At 46.6% G+C, this 18,710-nt stretch overlaps 2 protein-coding genes across 3 annotated transcripts in view; one reads left to right on the top strand and one right to left on the bottom strand.

The window, feature by feature from the left end:
• Positions 1–5,533: 5,533 nt before the first annotated feature.
• On the bottom strand, positions 5,534–11,368 carry NPAS4 (neuronal PAS domain protein 4). The gene is made up of 8 exons (XM_077328722.1): positions 11,102–11,368; positions 10,577–10,728; positions 10,083–10,185; positions 9,316–9,565; positions 9,069–9,178; positions 8,799–8,937; positions 6,472–7,787; positions 5,534–6,239 (listed from the first exon to the last, which is right to left on the bottom strand). Exons 1-8 carry the CDS (start codon positions 11,274–11,276, stop codon positions 6,211–6,213), a joined length of 2,274 nt encoding a protein of 757 aa, XP_077184837.1. The 5' UTR covers positions 11,277–11,368; the 3' UTR covers positions 5,534–6,210.
• Positions 11,369–11,599: 231 nt separating this feature from the next.
• The window catches only part of LOC143833200 (transmembrane protein 121-like), a 34,938-nt gene continuing 27,827 nt past the window's right edge, over positions 11,600–18,710 (top strand). For both annotated transcript variants that reach the window (XM_077328754.1, XM_077328745.1), the window contains exons 1-2: positions 11,600–12,063; positions 12,320–12,393. The gene's annotated coding sequence lies outside the window, so the exon portion shown is untranslated. The remainder of the gene's footprint in view (positions 12,064–12,319; positions 12,394–18,710) is intronic.

An 18,710-nucleotide genomic window follows, 5' to 3' on the forward strand; every position in this document is an offset into this window, starting at 1 on the left:
CAGCCAGCTGGGTGACCTTGGGCTCTCCACAGCACTGATAAAGCTGTTCTGACTGAGCAGTGATATCAGGGCTCTCTCAGCTTCACCCACCTCACAGGGTGTCTGTTGTAGAGAGAGAAAAGGGAAGGGATTGGAAGCTGCTTTGAGACTCCTTCTGGTAGAGAAAAGCAGCATATAAGAACCAACTCTTCTTCTCTTGTCTGATTTTTTTCTTCGTCCAGTTTTCACAACCGTAAGTGGCTAGGAGGTGGACTTCCCTGCTCACTGCGGAAGCTCATTGTGGAGAAAAGGGGTCCGGAAATGAATTAAAAATATAGCTGAACACAGGGGACAGACACAGGTGTCAACTCCAAGTTGGGAAACTCCTGGAGATCTTTTGGGAGTGGGCAGGTTATTGGGAGGGGGGTGTTGCAGTTGGGGAAGGGAGATCAGTGGGCTGTATTGCCATTGAGCTAATAAACTGCCATTTTCTCCAGAAGAACTGATCTTTGTTTTCTGGAGATTAGTTGGAATTCCAGTTTCTCCATGTCCCATCTCCATGTTGACAACCCTAGGGCCAGATAAAGGACAGATAGGTGCGTGGGAAGGACAATTTGAAGCAGGGAAAGTTGAGAATATGGGGCCTGCCAGGAGAAGGGGGAAAGATTTGTGAGAAAGGCAATACAGAAACTCCTTGTAGGTCCTAGTTCATCTTGGATGGCACTACACACTGGCCGAGCACAACACGTGGCCCCATGATATTTGTCTAGAGTTTTCCCCAGGGAAAGGCTGTCAGGGTGTCTGTTCAGGAAATGGAGGGAAATGAAGGGAAGGACAGAGCTCTAAAGAAGAGTACCTATAGGTTACTAGGCACTGTAGATCAATCATCAGAAAGGCCAAAGCTGAGAGTGAGCTAAGATTGGCCAGGGAAGCCCATTGTAACAAGAAATGATTTTTCAGTTATGTGAGGAGCAAACGTAAAGTAAAGGAGGCAATAGGCCCACTGTTGGGTACGGATGGACAAACTCTAACGGAAGATGCAGAGAAAGCAGAAAGGCTTAGTGCCTATTTTACATCTGTTTTTCCTACAGGTCAAAGGGCTTAGGCACATCTAGAGATGGCAGTTGCCAAAGGATAGTGTCTGGGTGGCAGGTTAACATGGATAGAGAGGTTGTTGAGACGCATTTAGCTGCACTGGATGAGTTCAAATCCCCTGGGCCGGATGAAATGCACCCGAGAGTGTTCAAAGAATTTTCTGGAGAACTTGTACAGCCCTTGTCCATCATCTTTGGGACCTCTTTAAGGACTGGAGATGTCCCGGAGGACTGGAAGAGAGCAAATGTTATTCCGATCTTCAAAAAAGGGAGGAAGGATGACCCGGGACCAGTGAGTATGACCTCTCTTGTGGGGAAGATAATGGAGCAGATATTAAAGGGAGCGATCTGCAAACATCTGGAGGACAATTTGGTGATCCAAGGAAGTCAGCATGCATTTGTCTCCAACAGGTTGTGCCAGACCAACCTGGTTTTACTTTTTTGACCAAGTAATACGTTTGCTGGATCGTGGAAATTTGGTTGATGTCATTTACTTGGATTTTAGTAAAGCTTTTGACAAGGTTCCCCATGATGTTCTGATGGATAAGTTGAAGAACTGCAATCTGGATTTTCAGATAGTTAAATGGATAGGGAATTGGTTAGAGAACTGCACTCAAAGAGTTGTCAATGGTGTTTCATCAGACTGGAGAGAGGTGAGTAGCGGGGTACCTCAGGGCTCGGTACCTCTAAGTATTTGAAAGGTTGTCACTTGGAGGAGGGCAGGATGCTGTTTCTGTTGGCTGCAGAGGAGAGGACACGCAGTAATGGGTTTAAACTTCAAGTACAACGATATAGGCTAGATATCAGGAAAAAAATTTTCACACTCAGAGTAGTTCAGCAGTGGAATAGGCTTCCTAAGGAGGTGGTGAGCTCCCCCTCACTGGCAGTCTTCAAGCAAAGGTTGGATACACACTTTTCTTGGATGCTTTAGGATGCTTAGGGCTGATCCTGCGTTGAGCAGGGGGTTGGACTAGATGGCCTGTATGGCCCCTTCCAACTCTATGATTCTATGATTCTATGATTCTAGGGTGAACCTAGGAGGGAAAGCCCCTTAGTTCAAGTAAAAGAGCAAGTAAAGGAAGGTTGCTTGGCAGTTGGGAAGGAGAGAAGAAAGCCAGAGGCTGTGAGGGCTTCCAGGAAATGGAAAAAGGAACTAGTTGGGGAGGGTTAAAGGAGATTCCCACACAAGTTCTTGTGGGTCCCCCACTTGTCATATATCTAATTCTCAACACGGACAAATCTGTGAGGCTGGAACCCTGAATAGACAAGGCAAGTCCTTCTACAAAACTGAAAAAGTCCCAAGTTTCCAGAAAAACCTGAAGTCTAAAAAAGTTCAAACCTGCCCTAAAAAGTAGAAGCAGCTCCTGTAGTTTTAAAAAACAAATTCCCTAAGTGGCCATTGCCAGGCAACCAGAACAATACTGCCAGCCCTCAAGCCTTGATTTCCGCCACTAAAGGGCAGGGAAGGGAGTAGAACTCTTTCCAGGGCTGTTCTGGGAAAAACCCTCTTTGAGACCACACCTGGCATCAGCCTCTGGGCAACTTGCTACACCCTGATTTGCATAACTTACCCAGGTAGGGCTGCTTGCTACTGTTCAACAGTAACCACCCCCTGTAAGCCAGTTAGGTGTAGCATTGGTGGATGGAAAAGAGAAAGAATTGGAGAAAAGTCAGGATATGATGGTTGCAGGAGGAGGAAAAGGGAAAATGTTGTGAGAAATGGAGATAAAGGGGAAATTGAGTGCATTATGCAAGTCCTTGACGTTTTCAGTATGGTAGAGTGGCTGAAATGTTGGACTAGACCTAGGAAACCCAGGGTGAACTCCTTCCATTAGCTATAAGGCTCACTGGATGACCTTGGGCCAGCCATTCTCTATCAGTTTAACCTACCACATGGGATTAATGCAAGGATTAAAAGGGAAGAAGAGAGTAGCATGTGTGCAATCCTGAGGTTCTTGGAAGGCAGCATAAAACAATATGGTAGGTGTCATGCACATATTTAGTATTCTTTCATGATATCCTCGAGTTCTAGAGAGCAGCTGTCAAATCAAATCAGAAACCTTTATTAGACATTTGTTACAAATTGCATAGAGAGAGCAGCTGTCAACTGGAATGGTGAATGGCCAGCACTGGACTTGATGAACCAGTGGCATAAGGCAGTTTGGTTTGTGTGTTATTGGGGCTATATAAGAACATCAGGGATCTCACCAGAGTGGGACAAGAGGTATGCCTGAGACCCAGCTGAGAGGGGCAGCTTCATCTGTTCGGACTCCCCCACTGCCTTCTCACCAGCATGGGGGAAGCTCCTTTCTGTCGATATGGCAAGATGGAGGCCATTGCATGAGAAACATGGAGGCTACATGTCTCGGGCATCCTGAAGGCCACTGTTAAAGGATTTCAGGTAGTGTTTTTGGTTCCCTCTCTAAGGGAACTTGCTTGCTGTGTCTCACAATAATCCTCCACAGTAGTTCAAGCAAAGAGAGAATGCCCAGGATTGACCAAAGAAGGTTAGGATTACAGGGGGATTTGAAATAATGCCAGCAAGCCATGCCTACCTCCCACACACCCCAATGCCCAAAAGGGCCCCAGCCGCCTGCTCTGGCTGTCATGGTGGCCAAAATCAAAGTGCCTTCCAGCCTGCTTCACTAGGCCAGAAACATGGCCTAGGTATGTCTCCCCTCCCGTCCCCGGTATAGAAGATGAAATTTCTACTGGACTCGCCAACACACTTGATTTTTGCTATCTTTTTTTACTAATTGTAGAAGATGTTACTGTACAGAGCCTGATGCTAACAATCCCTGTGAAATATCATCCCATTTTTCTTTTAATTCCCTCCAATGCATTGAGATATCGATAATATGCCATCTACTGTGTTTGTACCATAGAATCATAGACCATCACTTAAAAAAAAATCCACTTTTTTTTTTTAACTTTCACTTTTATTCCAAAATATTCACATCCAGACCCAACATAGGTCAAGAATTTGCAGCACAAAGACTCCATACATAGTACATAGAGCTCTGGTAATATACAGCTACAAATGTGCTTACATATCTCTCTTTTTTAAAAAAGCAAACCTAGTCTTCTTCTTTTTTACAATTGTACATTATTATTTATTTTTTTTACAATATCCCACATTCTGACAACATGAGAATTCATTAAAAAATTCAGAGGATTCAATCCTGATACTTGATCGTAGATAATTCTACAAAGAATAATAGCACCACTCCGAACACAGGGGAGTGGCACACAGGCTGCAGACGCTGGGTTTTTGGACAAGGGAGGGGGGCAAAAAGAGAAGCACAGACCTCCATTATCTGACACACAAATCTGTGTTCAGCACAGGGGTTTTGGCAGAATTCTGGAGAGTTCCACATGCTCTCTTACAGAACCATTTCTTTAAAAAAAATTATATATCAAGATAGCCATCAGTATTTATATATATTTATATTAAAAAAAACATTTCGGTTCCGCGCCATCATCTGGACCAGTATATCTCCCCTCCTTGTGGCTGCTGTTCATTGCAGCACGGCTGGGGGGGGGGGGAGACATTTGGGGTTGTAAAAAAATCATTCCAACTAGCTCATACTATGATCCTGTGGAAACAGGAAATACCTTGTTTTGATCAGAGCTGATGAAATCATGTTATGAGCAAAATATATGTGTATATTCTGCTGAAATGCCAGTAAGATATCTGTGGATGTGGGAGCTGGCAGAGAGATATTGAAACCCTGGTTTTCTGTTAGAGGGGGGCATATTCACAGTTCAAATTTATTGTAAGCCACAAGGATTCCTGTGGCTCACCTAGTCTGGCCTATCCAGCAGCAAAATTGCACTGGTCCAGATGAGAGAAGAGCTGGGTTTTCTATACCCTACTTTTCATTACCCGAATGAGGCACCAAGCCGTGTACAAACACTTTACCCTTCCTCTCCCCACCCTGCAAGGTAGGTGGGACTGAGAGTGCTCTGAGAGAACTGCTCTGAGAGAACAGCTCTAAGAGAATTGTGTCTAGCCCAAGCTCACCCAACTGGCTGCATATGGAGGAGTGGGGAATCAAACCGGGTTCTTTAGATTAGATTCCGCCACTCTTAGCCATGCTGGTTCTTCAGGAATGCACCAATTGTCCTTGCTTAATTTGCACCCAGAAGGCCGGTAGTGCTGGGTTCGACTCCATGTATGCCTTCCTTGATCTTTAGCAGACTCATTTTTTCGGTAGCAATTGTCACAAGCAATCTCTCTGCCAGGTCTGACATTCATTTCAGCCCAGAAAAATAATGCATACAATGGGTGTGAACACAGATGGTCATGGAACTAGAAATGGGTTCATCTCTCAGAGCAGTTCTGAGAACTAAAAAAGGGGAGAGGTCATTAGAAGGAGGCTAATAATAACCACCCTGTCAGAACTGGGTGAGTTAAAGCAGGGGGAGTCAACCTGTGGTCCTCCGGATGTTCATGGACTACAATTCCCATGAGCTACTGCCAGCAAACATTGGCAGGGGCTCATGGGAAATGTAGTCCATGAACATCTGGAAGACCACAGGTTGACTACCCCTGAGTTAAAGCTTGAATTGTTGGGATTTCTTTGGGAACAGAAGTGCAGAGGATAGCAGCGAGAGAGAGAAAAAGAAGAAAGTAGCACATTGCCAGCCATTGGCCCTTACAGCTGTAGGTTCTAGTACCACCTACACATTCTGTGGTCTGGGCAGGGGGACCGATTGGGAGAGGATGAATCATTCCCAAGGCATGCACAAAATGGCTGCACGGGTGTTTTGCTCCAACTGTGCGTCGAATGCCCGTGGAAGCAGCCAAGGTGCAGGGCCCCGCCTCAGATTTCTTAGTAAATTACATACAAGGTTACTCACTACGAGTGAATACAATAACATGTGTAAGTCCCCTTACAATGGTCCTTTCCTTAGCTCTGATCAGCTTCGATGTCTCAGAATCAAGAAATAATCTTTTTTTGTTATTTAAAAAAACAACAACAAAAAAGTCCTTCCCCAGAAACCCCCACCCCAGGAAGCCGGGCAGACATCCTCTTGGTTTGTCAGTGGAGTGCTTTCCAGGGGGGTTCGGCAGAAGAAAATCCTTAAGTTATGACAATATGCCATACTCGGAGAAGTAAGTCACGGACTTATTTCAAAACGAAGGGTCACTTTTGCTTCCATCTGAAGAAGGAGACACAAAACAAGGAGGGGGTTGGTTAGTAGTCTGACCACACGTGTCCAAATTCATCTCAACATTCATAAAGGATAGACATTTGTTGTCTGTTGCTGAGTGGCCAGTTGCAAAAGGGCCATGCAGTATCGACGATTTCTCCCCACCCTCCCTTTGCTTTATCTGATTTAAAAACTAACAATTAACCCTTTCCCTCCTTCCAAGCCCAGTTCCAATGCTTACCTTCATGGAAGCCTTCTTGCATATGGCTCTGGAGTTGATACAACTCATCTAACCCATCACAGGGAGAGTTTGAGGCACGTGTCTCAAAGGCTGTTTCATAGGAGGCCAGTTCTTCCAAAAAGCATCGCTCTTCTGGAGGCAGGTCCATGCTGGGCGAGGGAGCCAAGGCTCCTTGGCTACTATCTTCGTTGTCCAAGCTCATTGGACTACTGACATTCCCACCGCAGAACTGGTGGTGAGGGCACCTCACACCTGTGCCACCTTTCTCAAACAGAGAGGCGGACAGGTCTTGGAGAAGGGTCTCAAGAGCATCCTCTTCCAGGAGATCTTCCTCTGGGCAGGTTAACAAGGAGAAGTCGATGCTCCTCCAATTCTTTGGAAGTTGGAAGTCCAGGCATGCTTCGGGGGTGGTGGCCGGCGCAGAGAAGTCAACTGCAAGCTGGCTGTTCTTGGCCAGCTCTCTGGAAGGGATGGAGCTGAAAGCTTCGGCCAGGCTGCTGATCTGCTGGGCCAATAATTTGATCTCATTCTTCTCTTTTTCAGAATATCTGAAGAAAGTCTGTTTGATGGGCGACGCCTCCGGAGTTAGGATCCCCTCAGGCACCATGGGCACATCAATATAGAGGGGACCTCTGATCTCAGGCAAGGTCATGACGGTACAGTCCCCATTACCAGGGCTGTCCGGGGTAGGCGGTAACTTCTCATAGAGAACACTGCATTGTTCCTGGGTGTAGAACAGCTCCGAGGAGGTGGTGGTGACCGTGGTGGTTGTGGCAGCAGCAGATGGAGTGGGGGCAGTCACTGAAGGCAAAGCCGCTGGGGCAGAGCTTGGAGTGTAAGACTCCTGGGTTGCAAAGAGGAAGGCAGGGCCTTGGTGTGGTGTATAGGGAGGGGTGCAGACAAAGTCCTTGGAGGAGGTTCCAGGGTTGTCCCTCCTTAAACTCTGCTCGTAGCTTGTTGGTACAACCACATAGCTGAATGCCGGGCCTTTGGCCAGAAGGCTGAGTGTGGAGCCGGGGGCCTCCTCCATGGAGGAGATATTACCGGGCTCCACCATCTCCTGGGGCAGTCCAGCAGGGGTCGTCTCTGTGAATCCCGAAGGGCAATCTGTGCCACCCACAGCACTAAAGTCAAAGGATGGCACAGCGACACTGCCAGTTGGGGTACTGGCCATGGGTGTGAAGACTTGGTCAGGGCTGGAGAGCTGTCCTGGAGACAGAAGGCTTTCCAAGAAAGGTGGGGTGCTTCCAAGGACATAAGCCACTTGACTTTCTTCTGTGGTCAGCTGTTGCTTGAGGCACCAAGCTTCAGAATCACTGGGAGGAGCAAATAAACAGCGAGGTTAGTTCATCTTTCTGGCAGACCCAGGCCTCAGCAAAACATAGACAGTTATGCTTGCTCTCTGCGTTCCTTTGTTAATGTTTAATCTTCCTTTCCTCCATTCTATTCCTAATTCCAAACTTTTAATTTTCTAAATTTGTTATTGGATTTATATTCCGTCCTGTCTTTGGAAAATCAGGGTGGATTACATGTATCAGATAAAGCAAGAACCTGTCTATTTTTTTTTTTTTTGGTATAGTAATCTCTTTAAAGTTGCAAAGTACTGTAAAATTCCTACACTCAGTTCCTTCCTGCCTTGTTTTCCAGTATAGTCTTGCTGCCCATTCCTTTTGATTTCTTTCCTTTTATTTTTTTAAAAATTTGCTTATGAATCCAGGAGCAAGGGCCTTTAGATTGAAATGAAATAAGGTGGGGAATCAAGGACACCTCTGGCTGTGTGGGGAGACATCCCACAATATCCCTGCTCAGACTTCACCAAAAGTTGCTTGCCCCTGTTGCTTCCTCCTGCTTTTCCAGACATTTCAGCCTAACTGGTGAGTCTGAAGGCTGAAAGCTCCTGCGGACAGAGTCACTGCTTAGCAGATTTATAAGCAGCCACTCATCTGAGAGGTCTGGCTTGTGATAGAGCTTATCATTTCCCTGCAACAGCAGCTTTACAGAAGGCAAGCAGAGGTGACCATGCTTAGGGAAGCTTTGGCTGTGGGGCACAATGCAGACTTATGGACTGCTAGCACCCAATGCATTTTCTGACACTAGATCTTTGCAGTTCTCATCTTAGCAATTTCTGCCAGAGGCCTCGACTTTCCCATTCTTCTCTTCCCCTCCACCCCTCCAACACGGATCTGACACTGAACAAAAGGAGGCAAGACTCTAACTGCAAGGATGGCAGAAAGCCTTCACAATTCTACCTGTTGCTAAGCTTACTAAGAACCATAATTGGTCTCCATGCCGGCCCGCCCCAATCGCGAGAGGTCCTCGATCTCTACCTGATGATGTAGCTGTGGCAAGTGATGGGGACCTCTGTATTCTCCAAGCGGAGTAGCGAGTAGATCCATATCCAGTTCAAGCCATCTTTAGTTTGAAGTCGAAGAACCATTTCAGCTTGGGTTTCACTTGCGTCACCCACTGGAGAAAGAAGCACACACAAAAAAACCCACATTTAGACCTTCGGGCTTACCAAAAGAAGCAGCTGAATCACTGTTTCCCAGGACCCACAGCAAATGGAAGGAGTGAAATAGAATGGCAGAGATACTCACACAGTCGGTAATGCTGGGCTGAAGCATGCGTCAGATCTTCTGGGTGGACCAGGCTGTACCACGACTTGCTTAAAAGCTCGTTTTTCTCAAAGCCCAAGTGGAAAATCACACTAGAAAACCAAAAGAATCAAAAAGAGAACCGTCAGTGCTGGCCAATCAACAGTTTGTCATCTGTTAACTTTGACTCCTCCCTGGCTGCCCCTCATCCCTCCCACACTCTGTGCCTGGCCCCAGAATGCCATCTCACCTTTCAGAGATGTCCACAATGGCCAAGTCTTTTGTGTGGTGACTCTCAAACGAGGACAGGAAGAATGAATTTTGAGTCATTCTGGGCTTGGGGTCAAGAGGAGTGCAAAAGGCAGTGAAGACAGGGTTAGTAGACCAGTAGGACCCGGCTGGCGGCTGATGGAACCTCCCTCGGATAAGCACTAGCTTGTTTCCTGCACTTTGCCGACGGATAGTCTTGGAAGTGTTAAAGTGGCAACGGAAGAGTCGACCTGCAATACAGAAAGCGACGGAAAGGTCAGGAAAGAAAGCCACGAAAATATCAGCTGCTTAGTACAGTCACACTGCTAACACATTTTCTAACAGAAAGCATGAGATGGTTCTACTCTGCTGGGATTTGACGCTTGGCAAGCCATCAGCCTTTTAACACGAGAAGCATTTCTGTGCACCGGTCTTTAAAGAAAATTCTTGGGCTCAAACCTTGTGACTAGAACCTTTTCTTCCCAAAGCAGACATTGGTGGCTCGGTGGTGAAGGAAGGCTATCTTGCCTCTATAATTGCTTCACATTTTTCAGGACTGAACCTAGGCATGGGGGCAGGGGGCAGAAATGTGCTGGAATTGCCTTGGCGAGTCGGACTGAATCACACCTAGCTGGGTATATTTCTGTTCTCATGCTTGCTGGTCAACTTATACATCAACTGTCTCCCTCATTTGGATTGCTTTCTCAGCCACAATTCCTCCATCCCATACATTTCATAGTACAAGCCCAAGTTACAGAAGGAACTTACTGGTATCTACTGGAGAGGGCAGAGCCAGCTGGTTCCGCATCACAAAGTGATCCACTGGGTCAATAATGTCGTAGATGCTGTCCCCTTGGGCAACCAAGTCCACCTGTGGGTTAAAGGAGAAGGACATAAGCTGAGATTGAAAAACCAAGCACTCTCACACCAAACATTGTGTTATCAGAGTTGCTGGTAGTAACAAAAAGGAAACAACATTCAACATCCAGACAGATCGAGAACTGATATTTGTACATGAAGTAAAAATTATCAAAAGCTCTAGATTAAGTGCTCATGATATAGAGTTCTAGTATGTCTAGTTTAATGGCTCAATATGTCTAGTTTAATGTCTAAGAGTACCTGAAACACTTTCAGGTTGTTGTATAACTAGGTGAATATCCAAAGGGTTATCCCATCTCTCCACTTTACAGGGGAAACTTCACGGAGTCACACACACGCGCTCTCTCTCTCTCTAAAAACCTACAATCTGGTCAAATGCTTACCACGGAGTGCCCCAGGTGCTCAGCAACATTTTCTGACACGTAGATGAGTTTGCCCTCTCCGGTGAACGCCAGAAGAAAGCCTGGAAGCGACTGCATGAATTCCTCCAAGTCCTGGGAAGAAAGCAACCCCTCCAAGCCTTCTGAAGTTGTACCTATTGAGAAAGAAAAGGCGAGAAATCAGCTGTGGTCTGTTTTTAGTATTGTATCCCGGGCTAGTATGCCCAGCTTAATAGAATACTCTCTCTGACAATGACAATGAATTATATTTCAGCACCAGGGACAGCGACTGCGACTGCCTGCCTCTTGCTGGCCATTTCAGCACCAGGGACAGCGGACTTTCCCACCTTCCCTCATTTCAGCACCACAGAGAGAGAGACCTGTTGGCTCCCTCCATCCCAAAGACACTTTGTTCCATTAGATTCCGCCTCCCAACTTTAGGCTTTAACCGGTATACCCCCATCTCCGGCAACTCTCTGCCCTCTCAAGCCTTAAGCTCTTTTTTGAATGCATCAGCCAGTTAGTTACCTTTGGAGAAGAAGATGGATTTTCGAGTGTAGATGCACGCCAAAGACATAATGTGCAGGTACGACAGCCGGAGTTTATCCCCTTCAGCGATGGGCAACAGGTCCTTAAGATTCCTGATTTCCGCATTGATCTGGTCTCGCCGTGCCTTGGAAGCTCCCTTCGTCGACCGATACATCTCGGCTCACGAAGATCCGTGTGGCTGGCGCTCCGTCTCCCTTTGGTTTGTGTCTCTCTGTCTCCCAGATGTCTGCCTGTGGATCTGGTTGAGAACCACAGCCTGCCTCCCATCTTTTATAGGCTGTCGGGAGTGTGGGCACTGGCATGTTAAGGAAAGTGGGGCGGGAAGATTTGTTCAGATCAATGGAGGGACATGGCTGCAGAGCCGCTCCCCCCTCCCTTCTTTGGGCTTGGGGGAACCCAACGTCACTAGCTCCTGAATGACGTGGTGAGAGGTGGGGGGAGAGCGGAGGAGGCAGCCAAAGAAACACTGCACCGAATTAGGAGATAAACCAGACAGAGGAGACTGTTGGAATCACAGCTTTGAGCCTGCCTCTTTTTCTCTCCTCTCTTTCTTCCCAGACCCAGATATAAACTCTTGCTCATTGATTCCTTCTTCTTTCCCCTTCTCCCCACAAAAACACTTTCTGAATTCCTTTGTGTGCATTGATCAGTCCTAGCTTTCTAATCTTTCCCTCCTCCTGCTCTCCTTTCTCTTCCTTTTTTGTTTTTTTCTTGCACAAAATTGCTTACTGAATTCTTCCTCACACAACCATTTCCCTTTGTTTCCTTCCTTCACTTACTCTTGGCTCTTCCTTTTCACAACAGTATTTCTTTCTCAAGCCTCTTCACCACTTCTCCAAAACAGAAAACCAGGGCTAGGGTGATGGTGCAAGGGGGGGAGAGAGAACTGGCAGATTTGATGCGTTGTACAAAAAAGTAGCTCTGAACTGCAGTTTCAAAAGGTGTGTTTATCTCGTGTTCTTGCCTGGCTCTCTCCTCTTTCTTTTCTTTTTCTTTTTGTATATGGTGTCTATTTCTCTAACCATATTCTTTTTGTAATGTCATAAGAAAATGTACCTCTATGGCTTCTTAAAACTACAAATGTTTGATCTGTGAAAAACATCCAAACCTGTTTTCTTTTGCCTTGTCTTCCCCCCCCCCACCTGTCTGTTTTTGCCTTACATATACTTACTGTTTTCCCCCTTCTTTTTAATACAGAAACCTTGTGCCAAGCATACCCTTACATAATTCTCCAGGAATTCTGACTTCTGACACACAGCAATCTGTAGTGGGTGAGTTCCTTTTTTTTTGTCATTCCCCCCACCCCTGCCCTTCTTCAATAAATAAATAAATAAGTAAGATCTTAAATAACACTTTTTCTTTATGGAGCCAAAAATAGATATTGAAAATAAAAGAGAAAGGTGCCTTTTTTGGCCCCATAGTTGCCAGAGCAACTGAATGAAAAGTGACGGCTCTCTGTCTCCTGTTTTTGGGCTGTACTTTTTTTTTTCCACAGGGGTAACCTAAATTAGGTAGCTTGCTTTTGCATAATCTCTCACTCCCTATAAGGAAAGGAAGTTGAGATGGTGGGAGGAGAATAACCCTTTGTGGACTGGATGCTTCGGTACCTGTCTGGGACTCTGCCGAGGGATGCATCTGGCAAACTGTTCTTCTTTAGGGGAAGATTTTTAAGCCGCAGAAAGAAATCAAATTTGACCAGGTCTAAGTAGATGCCATGTGTGTTGCTTTCTTCCCCTCTTCTTTTATTTACTGCATTGTCTTTTTGAAGGCAATACTAAAAGACTCCAGTGATGGGGAGGGAGCACTAGATCCAAGGTAGAGAATTTTCAACACACGGTTATGCAATGATAGTTTTCTGCAATGCAGAAGCTCTGTTTATGCAATCGTGTTGTCTTGTGATACCGAACCCCCGAAAAGTTCCTTCAAACTCCGTTTTTATTTAAATGCTTAAGAGATGATGCCTGTGGATGTTTGAGAATGTGTGTATAATCAGAAAATGAACTTATATGGGCAGGGGGAGATTCAGTTAACCTGGGCGAATCTCTCTTCTCTTTCATCCTCAGTTAAGTGAGCACATTAGCCTCTAGTTTTCGGTGCTGTTTGGAAGGCAGCATTTCTTAGAAAGGCAGCGTGACCTGTGAATGACCCAAGAAAATCAACAAGACTTGACCCTATATTTCTTGACTGTAAAAATAAGGGGGGGGGACTACTGGCTCAAAACAACAACCCTGAAGTAACAGCCACTGAATTCTTGTAGGGCCCTAGATGGTATGAACTGTTCTAGCCTGTACTGCTCCAAAGCTCTGAGGAAAAAATGCCAAAAAGTAGGTTCTGCATTCAAAAGAAGGCTCCAGTAAGGTCTTGTCATTAGGAGATGGCACTGTCCATGCAAGGAAGACCCCCTTAGTGCTACTTGTCACACACAGGCGTCTTGCTGACTTGAGGCAAATACATCACAGGTGTTTCCCCAGATCCTCTTGCAATGGGGCACACTCTTGAAAAAAACATTTTGACTGACAGTTGCACAAGAGCTGTGATTTAGAGGCTGTTTTTTTTTTCTTGGCATGCTTGCCTAATCTGACCAAGATGTGGTGATGACCATGAAATTGATGGCTTTTTAAAAACATGGGTATATTGAACCCCAGAATACCATGTGCCAGGATGAACAATTTGGGGTGCGGGAGTCTTGAGGGCCTGCTTGTGAGCTTCTAGAGGAAGCCATCTGACCACTGTCAAAAGCAGAATGCTGAATTAGAAGGCAGTTCTTACATTTTAATGGGGAAAGGAAGAGAGGGGGAGAAAGGAAATGAATCCACTGTGTTTCATTGTTTTTCTTCTAGTAATGCAGTTCTATAAATAAGCAGCAGGACACACACAACCTTATTTGGGGGTTTTCTGCCAGTAGGAAGTCATATTCTGATTCCTCCAGGAACATAATCCGCTCCTAATCATTCCCTGCTGAGTGCCCTGCCCACCCTGTATGGCCCTGAGCTCTGCTGTTGAGTGGGCTGGACCATGAATACCAGAGAGGGTCTGTGGAGCAGGCAAATGGGCAGAAATAGACCATTGCATGCCCTGCAAAGAGAAGCTGTGGCCATTTGTCAAGAAGGGCCATCTTCTCCTTCAAGAAAGTGGTGAGTCTCCATCCACACCTACTCCAAGATTTTAAAAGGCACAGTCTTGGCCTATGCCTTCATAATAAAAACTTGATCTACTTAAGAGTCCAAGGCACAGGAGCAGGGGGCTGAATTAAAACTGGCAAGATTGCCGCAAGGTCCTGGATCTTGGGTGCCATGGATAGGCCTGAAATTGTGTGTCCTTTCAGAAACAGGGAAGCTCTGAGCAGAGCTTCCAAGCAGGATTACCAACTGTAGCTTTGAAATCTCCTGGACATTGGGGGGCAGTGCCTAGGGGTGACAGATTTGGGGGAGGAGAGGGAACTCTGTGAGGGTGTTATGCCCTAGAGTCTGCCTTCTGTTCTCTGGAGATCCATTGTAATTTTAGGAGGACTTCAGGCCCTCCCTGATGTCTGGCCGTCCAAGAGCTGATAAGATCGAGATAAATAGATCAGATGGCCAAGAAAGCCAGTCTCTGCCATGTGTATGTATTATGGGCCCCACTACCAGCACAACCAATTTGATGTCATTACACTGCATTAAATAATCCCCAATGTGATTTGCAACATCGACATCTGGGTAGATCGCTCAAGGGTTAGGTAGGCGCTAATGTTGCAGGCTCTTTCCGATTGCAAAGGAGAAGGGCTGTCTGTCTTCAAGGATGAACTCAAAAGCATTGGGGACCTGCCTAGCTTTGGCACCTGCCACAGTATTCTGGCAGCAGACACAGTTAAGCATCTGGGTAGGTGAAGCAGCAATGCGCATGCAGACAGGGTGGGGCTTCTATTTTCCGCATAGCTTCCCCCCTTCCCCCAACTGACAGATTCAGGTATTTTGTCTATGTTTGCTTAGGGGGCCCAATGCTAAATGAAAGGAAAAGATGCTGCCCCCCTAGTAGGATATGAATGCAATCGATAGTTTCCAGTACTTTTCAGTCCATACTTGGAGACAGACACAGCGTCTTCGCTACAAACAAAAAGGGATGCAACGTTGGCATCTATTTTACTCTTGAGCCATTTCCTTTGATGGAGATACCGTGAATCACACCGGAGATTATTTAATGCAGTATAATGACCCCAAATTGGTTGCGCTGGTGGTGGTGTCCATAATGCCTACAGGTGACGGAGACTTGTTTTCTTTTCCGTGAGAGCCTGACCTCTCTTTTTCTCGAAAACACAGAGTTTGTGCTCTGCGTATCAGCAACGAGTTTCCTAACTCTTGAATGGGGACATACTCTACAAAGCACTGGAGCCAGGCCCAGCCTGATTGCCAGTCGCTGCTTCGCCTTCTCAGGTGCTAATACTGTTTGGAGTCTGAGCTCCCAGCTCCCTTGGAAGCCCCCTCCTCACTCTCCCCAATTTCTAAAATGGTGCACACTTTCAGGCCTGTTTGGCCAGACTTCAGGCTAGATACTGAGATTGTTTTGTGAGAAAAACCCTACAATGGACATGATTCTGATAGCTGCTTGGGCCTAGCAGTAACTTCTGCAGTGTAACCTCCAGGCTGCTGGGCAGTTCTGGACAAAGCTTTCGGTCAACATAATAGGCTTTAGGCATCTGAGTCATCCAGCAGAGTGGGGCTGATGAGTTTCCAAGGCAGTGGACAGACAACACTTGGGCCTAAGCGGCATCAGTGATAATAACAGACGTAGGCTTCCCGCGGCACTGTCGATCCTGGAGGGAATCCTTGATCCAGCTTTGCTGTCCTCCAAGGTTGGAATTTTCCCTGTCAGTCAGAGGGCCAGTCTGCTCCTACCTAACCAGCCTAACCAGATCAAGGCAACCTTCTGGGCTGTTGGAGCTTTTGCTTTGGAGCGCTGAGTGGGAAGAGTTGAGCACAGATCAATAGCTTTCTGGTTCTCATCCCGGTCACCCCACTCTCAGCTTTAATTTCCCCGTGGTTGAATGTCAGTCTTCTTGGCAAGTGGGGCCACCAGTTGGGTTCAATGAATGTGACCGTGGTGTAGTTACAGGAGCCATGTGGATCCTGAAATGTCAGTTGGGGTAATGGAGGGAGGAGCAGTGGGGCAATGATCCTGCGTTGAGCAGGGGGTTGGACTAGATGCCCTGTATGGCCCCTTCCAACTCTACGATTCTATGATTCTATGATAATTTAGAAAAAAGATAGCTAAGGGAGGGAGACCATGTCGGAGGTCTAGGTGCAGAGTGGAGAAAGTGGATAGAAGGAATGTTTTTTGTCATTCTGTTCTAGAATAGGGGCAGCCAATGAAGTTGATAGGCACCACAGGTGGGCGAGACAAAAGAAAGTCCTTTATACAAAGCATAATTGACTTGCGCAATTCCCGGTCAATCACAACCTGAGCTCTGGTGCTTCTTCGTTATTGTTTGTTTTTTTTGTAAGCAAGATGCACTGCTCTCCCCTCCCTTGATGGCATTTTTCACACAGTCTGCCTCTGCCCATTTTCACCCCCGGGAACTACAGAGATCGGAGTAGACTGTGGGCACAGTGGCTAGAGCTACTGAGGTCAGAGGGGCCAGGAGCAAGTTTAGCCCTGCCCCAAATGTTGGTCTCCCATGTTCTTATGGGAACAGAGCAGAGCGCTGCCCTTGGGGCACTCCTTTAGTGGTGGGGAGGCAAAATTAACTCTCTGTGTCTGACATGGGATGACCTGGCTTTCCTTGCCAAGAAGTCCAAAGGATGGTCCAGAGTGTCCCTACGTGCAGGGGAGGGCGGTATATAAATATAATATAATAAATAAATGTAGTGTTGCAGTCTCCATTGCTCAAGGTTTTACTATGTCAGCACACCCATGGTCACAACAAAGGGTTTTTTTGTCAGATCATAAGCACCAGCCTTTACTACGCCAGCATACTAGGAGCCAACTTTTCATTGGGATGGGGATCCATCTTGGCATTGAGAGTCAGCCAGGAGCACACCCCTAACTCTTCCATTCATGTGCCACCTTGAAGCAAGCCATGGCCAGGGGCCTCTTCCAAAGGACTGTCCTACCTGCTGACCATTCTTCCCCTGGAACAGGGTTCCCCAACGTGGTGCCGTGGCAGCCTCCACTTTTTTCTGTGGCATCTATTGAGCTTTTCAGAAAATGGGTGGGAACATTGTAATGTAGGGCTTATGACTGGCCGCCTTTGTTCAAACAAAAGGGTTTTCCACAGCTGTAATAGCAGGTGCAGCCACTGGAGGACGTGGAGGACCTCTTAGTCCCTGGAGCATTCCTTAGCCAGTGTGTGGTTCCCCTTCCCCCTTCAGGCCTGGCCAACAGCATCCATGAGCTTTCTTTTGCAAAGAGGAGACGGAGCTGTGTTGTAGACTTAGTGTCCAGGGAGCTGGTCTGTTGCAAGGACACTTATGATAGTTAAGTGATCAGAAGAAGCCCGCTGTCTCTTTCTTCAGGCTTGCTACCCTCCTAGGAGCGAGATTTTGCTTCTGACCAGACAATATCCACCTTGATAGACCAGTGACCAACTCTGGATAAGGCAGATTCATGTGTTCAGTGTGCTATTCTTCTGCAAAGTGTGGAGGTGCGGCCACTTTGGATTCAGCTCTGCCTACAGTGGCACTATGCCTTTTGAAAATTCCCCAAAGCCCACAAGCTCAAAAAGGTTGGGGATCCCTGCTTTGGACAAACTCTAAACATGAGCAAAATTAGGATGTTTGCAAGACTCGAAAACCATTGGAAAGTGTTGGGTGACAGAACAAAGCTGCTCAGAAGGGGAGTTTTTAATTGCCAGTCATTTATTTGTTTTTAATCATGTATTTCCTGCACTTGCCTTTAGAATGGGGCTCACATGGAATCTTGGCCAGTGTTATTGTGTGAAATATCAGAAAGGAAGGGAGAGCTGGTGGTCCGTAGGGCAGGCTCTCTCAACCAGGGTTTTGTGAAACCCCTGGGGTTTCTTGATAGCCCTGGAAGGGTTTCTTGAATGGGCGGGAGTTAATTTATATATTTTTGAAATTTATCAGATTTGACCCCTCCCAAATGGCCAATAACGGGCCTAGAAGGTTTGGAAGAGGAGGGGCCTCAGGTGGGCATGTACAGAGCTATAGAACCCAACCCTATTCTGCACGATCGCGCCATTTCTTGGGTTTCTCGAAGGTTGAAGAACGTATCAGGGGTTTCTTAGCTGTAAAAAAGACTGCCATAGTGGCTCTCTGCTAACTCAAGAGAGGTGCCAGGACTCACTTATCTGGATCAGAAAGCCCCACCCATTAAACCTCGGTCTGAGTTTATTCAGTGGGGCAGGAAAGACTTACACTCTTCTCATGATCAGAGGCATGATTCTTTATCACTCGACATGTTTCAGAGTTCACCCTGGGTTGAACTCCAAGCAGGTTGCGGGGCTGATACCAGGCTGAAACGAAGACCAGTTAAGTCTGTCCTTTAAAAACAACAACGACAACAATGAAAACACCCTACTCTGTAGCTCCAAGTGTGCATGTGTGTTTAAATATGGCAGGGGGGAGTCCTCGCAAAGAGGAGCCTGCCTAAAAGA

Source organism: Paroedura picta, chromosome 1 (assembly GCF_049243985.1).
Source record: "Paroedura picta isolate Pp20150507F chromosome 1, Ppicta_v3.0, whole genome shotgun sequence".
NCBI lineage: Eukaryota > Metazoa > Chordata > Lepidosauria > Squamata > Gekkonidae > Paroedura > Paroedura picta.